The 6,101-nt window shown below is 36.2% G+C and overlaps 1 protein-coding gene across 6 annotated transcripts in view; it reads right to left on the bottom strand.

The window, feature by feature from the left end:
* LOC108968391 overlaps positions 1-6,101 on the bottom strand; it is a 16,391-nt gene that overhangs the window by 4,041 nt on the left and 6,249 nt on the right. For 4 of the 6 annotated variants that reach the window (XM_018932415.1, XM_018932412.1, XM_018932413.1 and 1 more), the window contains exons 2-5: positions 2,694-2,799; positions 1,800-1,937; positions 1,538-1,725; positions 804-1,208 (exon numbers count right to left, since the gene is read on the bottom strand). In XM_018932415.1, coding sequence (XP_018787960.1) covers positions 804-1,208; positions 1,538-1,725; positions 1,800-1,937; positions 2,694-2,771 — 809 coding nt within the window. In that variant the 5' untranslated portion in view covers positions 2,772-2,799. Of the gene's footprint in view, positions 1-803; positions 1,209-1,537; positions 1,726-1,799; positions 1,938-2,693; positions 2,800-2,888; positions 2,940-6,101 lie in introns of those variants that run through there. The other 2 variants (XM_018932416.1, XM_018932417.1) reach the window with 2 other exon arrangements.

Below are 6,101 nucleotides of genomic sequence, written 5' to 3'. Positions count from 1 at the left end.
AAATTTTTTAATATTAATAATCTAACCAGCCTATAATTTTAAAACAAATTATTTTAAAATATAAAATCTAAAGGAATAAAAAAGCACCAACATATTTCAAATATATTGCCTACATTCAGGCGCATTAACTTCATCCAACTTAAAACTGTGTCTCGGTTAGTATTAAAAAATTTTCTTTTCTTTTTGTTATCTATTTCGAAAATTTGGTGTATTAAAATACATGATGATGTATTTTTTCTCTGACAGTCCGCGTCATTTTTGATCGGATGATGTGTCATCAAAACCGATTACTGCCTGCCAAGGCATTCGTTTTTGATTTTTTTTTTTATATAAAAGCTCATATACGAAATGTTTGTTATTTACTAGCTGTAAAATTAGCTTATAAGGCTTATCTTTCGTTTTTATATATTTATCGACAAAAATCGATTTATTTTTTTTATAAATGAAGGAAAGTATGAATGTCACTCACACGCACTGTCCTACCAAATAGCAAATTGGGAATAAAAAATAAATAAAAAATTATAATAAATAAAATATGGAAAAAATCCTTCAATTTCATATAGCAAAGCGGTACTTATAGTAAAGTGAAAAGAAAAACTACTTCATAACAAAGCACGAAAAAAACCTTAAGAAAAGCACAGAAAATGTAAAATTAATTGCTATTGTAACATAAATGCCTCGAGCTTTATGATGAAGTAGTTTCTCAACCCGCAAATTAACCAAAAAAAAAAGCTCCACAAACAGAATATTACAACAAAAGCAAAGAAAATATATATATTGCATTTCTTAGTACTCCACCGGACCTCAATTTCATCTTCGGCGACGAGTGCGGCTTCGGTGAACTGCGCCATTGGTCGAAGCGCGGCGAGCCCTGATGAAACGGCATGGCCGCGGCAGCAGCTGCAGCCATATAGCCAAAGCCGCCGCCACCGCTCCCAACGCCACCATGCACGCTTGTGACACTACCGAAACGGCCGCCTGGCAGAGGACTGGCTGTGCGTGAGCTGTTGCCGACTGCAACACTGCCATTGAGGCCGCGTGCCGTTATGCCCTTGTCCAGGCGGCGCGCTGGTGGTGTCAAATGAAACACGGTGTTGCTATGGTAGAGATGACGTTGGGCCGGCGGCGTGACATAGGGACCTGGCATGGTGACCGGATGCTTCTCCACTTGTAAGGCGCTAATGACGACGGCCTCACGATTGTAATACCTGGTCGCGTACGAGTTAATGTTGTACATTTGTATGCGTGTATTGTGTGTGTGTGTGTGTGTGTGTGAATGTAAGTACAAAAGTGATACAACAACAACACATTTAGAGGTTAGTCACAGTTGTTAGTGGATTTTCATGTACACATATACATATAATGTGCATATGTGTGTAGTGTTAATTAGTATTGTATGCGGTGGCCAACAAGAGCACATTTTGATTTTTTTAAGCGACGAGGTAAGCGTGTAAAAGCGAAAGATTCGTGTGATTAGTGAAAAAATTTCTTTAATTCAAGAAAAGTGCGTGGGTTGTGAGTAYTAAAGCGCACTCACTTTTTAAGCAGCAAACGTATGTGATCCTCGCTGGCGGTGGGAAACATATTTTGTATCTTATTGACCACCGCATCCGTATCGATGGGATTTGTGAAGGAAGTCTCCTGTATGGTCGAACGTCGTGACATATTAMCCAAGCGTGGCGTCTGCGTCAGTGAGCCGCGTTGCATACGCAGCGGCGATAATTCCTACGTTACAGAGAAAAGATTTTTAAAAAATTATTTGTAAAAAAAGAATTAAAAAAGCTTTGTTAAAAACTCACCAAATTCCCGCGAGAGGACAGCAGCGGACTGGATGACATGTTATGCAAACTTGTGTTGGTGCCAGGACCGGCCTGAAAGGCACGTACTGCCTGCAAATTGTTGCTTGGATACACGTGATAGGGTGAGCCGTTTATGGGCTGCACAAACAAATGCATGAAACAGGGTGTATAAGAGGGAAGAAAATTAGCTGAAGGCGTTATATAAAAAAAATATTAATAAAAAACAATAAAATAACAATAATCTCTTTAAAATTTCGTGAAAAATAAACAAGTTTTCCTTAGAAGAACTTAATCTTTGATTGCTCAATTTGTACGGCACCTATATGCTATATTGGTCCGATCAAAACAATTTGTTCAGAGATTATAGCGTTACATTGATAAATGATGTAAACCAAATTTCGTGATGATATCTTATCAAATAAAAAACTTTTCCATACGAGAAATCGATTTTTATCAGTTAGTTTCTATGGCAGCTATATGCTATATTGGTCCGATCTGACCAATACGTTTAGAGCTTAGAGTCTTGCTTTGAGCAATAATCTGTGTYGAATTTCGTTAAGATATCTGGTSAAATAAAAAAGTTTTCCATACAAAGACTAAATTTTGATCGATYAGTTTGTATGACAGCTATATGCTATAGTAGTCCGATCAGAACAATATTTTCGGAGATTGTAACCTTGCTTTGGRAAACTATCTGTTTCAAAATTGGTGAAGATATCTTGTCAAACAAAAAAGTTTTCTATACAAAAACCTGATTTTAATCGATCAGTTTATATGACGGCTATATGTTATAGTATTCCGATATCGACGATACCGTCACACCACCAAGCTCTTGGCACCAAAAGAATATGTGCAAAATTTCATAGCGATATCTCAAAAACTGATTGAACTTACCTGCATCGCTATGGAYTCGGTGGAGCAGCGTTCGTTCTGCAGCTGCTTATAGCGTCCGCGCGGGTCCTCCAACTGCATTGCCTTTGTGAAATAGTTTATGTAGTAACTGTAAAATGCAAAAGAGCGAAAGCAGCAATAAATAAGCATACCACTAAGTAAATATATATATAAATATGTAGGTATAACTTAAATTACGCGCAATTATGTAAATCACAGCAAGCCTAATATGCGTCCTTCCTCATTTGGCCATGGAAATGTCCTCGAACTGCCGTGTAGTTGTTGCTTGCTGCCTTTTTCTGCACACATCGAAAGTTGAAGGCTTTCAATAAGCCGCATTCATGGCATTTTGCAAGTATAAATGCGTGTGTGTGTGTGTGTGTGAATAATGACGGAGCGATTCACGGTAAAGAACAAGGACATTGCATTGCCTTGGAAAAGTATTTTGCGGTAGTGTTTGTGTGTGTGTATGCAACTTTGTGGTTTGCAAATGTGTGCGTGTGCAGACTCTAAAATGTGCAAAGACAGGGTTGCCAAGGGTTGAAGTGGAGAATTTGTTGCTCATGTAGTGATGACAATTCTAAAGTAATGTGAATGAAGAATGTTTGTGGGGTACTACGAAAACTATGTTTTTTTTTTGCTTTCTCTGAAATGGTGGTTTGGCAAAAGTTTATTTCTTTGTTATATGGTTTAAAGGCTTACATGGGTTTACGCGTTTTAAAAAGTTTAATTCTTTTTTGTTTCATTAAATTCTACAACACCTCTAGAATATTGTCCTCAATTTTCTTTCAAGTTCATCGAAGCAATAGTTCCGGAGATGCAGTCTCTGGCTAGGCTAAGTGCACTCTACCGATCTTCATGAAATTTTACATGGTTCTTTGAGATAAAATTCTTAAGGACTAGGACGAAGGATTTTTTTACGATTACAACTAATATTACTAAGTATTTGAAAAATTTTATTTTATTTTTTCCTTCGTTCAAGTTCTACGGTAAGGTTTTAACTAAAATACATAGTTTCTCACTTTAGATGATCCTGTCAGGAGTTATGCAGCCAACGCGTGCGCATCTTTTTTCCGAGGTGTCACCAGAAATGACGTCGCTATGGCCGTGTTTAAAATATTTTTTCCCAAAAATTTCAGAATTTCATTGTTAATAGTGTACGTTTGTAACGAAAACAAAAAAAAAATCGAATAAAATATTTCATTTTTTATAAGAGAATGTTTTTTTTTTTTTGAAAAATGCTTTTCGCTTCGAGTAAGCCCATGTAACCTTTTAAATAAATAAATGTAATGCTTTAATAAATGAAGATGCATTTTGAAAAAAATTTGTATTCAATTGATACCAGAGACGATCTCCAGATGAGCCTTCGAAAAAAGGTATCTGACATGAAGTTGATTTTTCTGCCTAATTTCTTTATATTCTATATATTTGATCTCAAATCCAAAAACCACAAAATCGTCATCACAATAAATCAATAAAGGTAATGATCAAGGAACAGTTTTGGAATTTTGCTAAAATTCGCATTAGTCGGTTGCGAAGAACTCTGAAGTAACCTTATGTGGCCATAAAATCTTCGAAAGGATGTACGAGACATAAAGACGATGAATAGTTGTATACATATGTACTACATATACAAAGTTAACTTCATAAGGAAAACATTTTAATGCAAAGAGGGCAAAATAGAGTGAGGAGATTTAAGTTCCGATGGTTTCATACTGGGCCTTCTAAAGGCGAAGAYGCGTCGTTAGACATCCATTTTACCTTCCTACCTAGAAAATTTGAAYGAGTCAAAAAGTCAGTGAGACGGARAGTTMYAGGCGCTTAAATGTCTTCTTATATCTCTCTTTTACGCTAAACTGTATATTGTAATATAACCTCACAAAAGTGGCAAACTGAATTCTTGTGTGATTCTTTCAAGATTAAAGCTTCTGATTAATTCATTATATAATCTAATATATATATAACATAAGTATACATATATTGTATGTACGTTATCGCTTACAAACTGCAACTAACCAACTMACTTGGCAATCTTTGCAGCCTTACAACAAAAACAATAATTTACATCGCGTCTTTGGTACGGATTTACGTGACTCTGTGTTTACATGCGCAAGCCATCACACACATATATATGTATATATGGATACATATTCGAAAATATACGTACTTAATACAGTTAGCTGTGTATGCATTATCTGCACATACAACAACCTTTAATTGCATTCATTTATTTGCATTATATTTTAAATTGTGACACGTGATAAACACGGCACTTATCTAATGTGAAGTGTAGGCTTACCGCGGCAAAAAACATGTTGAGGTTTGCGAACGGTATAAAGACTGCCAAGACACTTGAAAATCTTCTTTTTTCCACGTTTTGAAGTTAACACGTGTAAGCTGAAGTATGACTGGATATATGGTATGACATATATATGTATGTATAGTTGCAAATTTGTATGTACATTTGTGTGTACTGTTTTAATTTTAGATTGCTGAATTCCTGCACTTTTATAAGCTGCAGCTTATCTTTTCACGTTAAAATTCGCTGACTAGTAAAATAATCAGGTTTTCCTCTTAACTTTGAGATATTTATATAAATTGTTTATAAAAGTTTACGAAACAGGTATTTTTTTTTCTAGAGTTTTGAAAAAATTTGTGTACTCGAAAAAGTCTTTTTGTATTTCTAATCAAATTTCAACTAATTTTTTTTTTTTATGAAATTTTTCCGCTAGAGGTTTTATTCCATCAATGTAAAACTTTTCTGGCTTCTCGGCGATAAACTGCGAGAAGTAGTTTTTACAGGCTTCTCTTGAAGCCAACTTTGCTCTATTAAGGGAGTTCTGCGTTGACCGAGACATAGTGGTAGTCTGATGGCACAAAGTCATGGCTACGTGGTGGATGCATCAGAACTTAACAGCCAAGCGCTCGCAGTTTTTGCCGAGTCATTAAAGATGTGTGTGGTCTCGTGTTGTCCTGATGGAGACGGAGACCCTTTCTGTTGATCAATTCTGGTCGTTTTTTCGATTGCTTCCTTCCATCTCATCAGTTGTTCAGAGTAAAATTTAGAATCAATCGTTCGAACAGGCTGAAGCAGCTCATAGTGGATGATTCCCTTCCAATCTCCCCAAACACTCAGCATAACCTTTCGAGACGTCAATCCTGGCTTTGCGACCATTTGTTGAGCTTCAACACGCTTGGATCATGCTCTTTTTCGCACATTATTGTCGCATTTGACCCACTTTTCATCTCCTGTTACCATTCGCTTCAGAAATGGTTAGATTTCATTTCGTTTCAGCAAAGAATCACAGATTCGGTGCATTAAAATTTTAAGGGACAATTCATGTGGTAGCCAAACATCGCACTTCTTTTTTAGCCAGCCTTTTTTGAATGGTACAAAACCGTTTGATGATA

This window comes from Bactrocera latifrons, unplaced genomic scaffold (assembly GCF_001853355.1).
Source record: "Bactrocera latifrons isolate USDA-ARS-PBARC rearing strain unplaced genomic scaffold, ASM185335v1 scaffold_213, whole genome shotgun sequence".
Lineage (NCBI taxonomy): Eukaryota > Metazoa > Arthropoda > Insecta > Diptera > Tephritidae > Bactrocera > Bactrocera latifrons.
The sequence above is the reverse complement of the archived record's forward strand: the minus strand, read 5'-3'. Positions and strand labels throughout refer to the sequence as shown.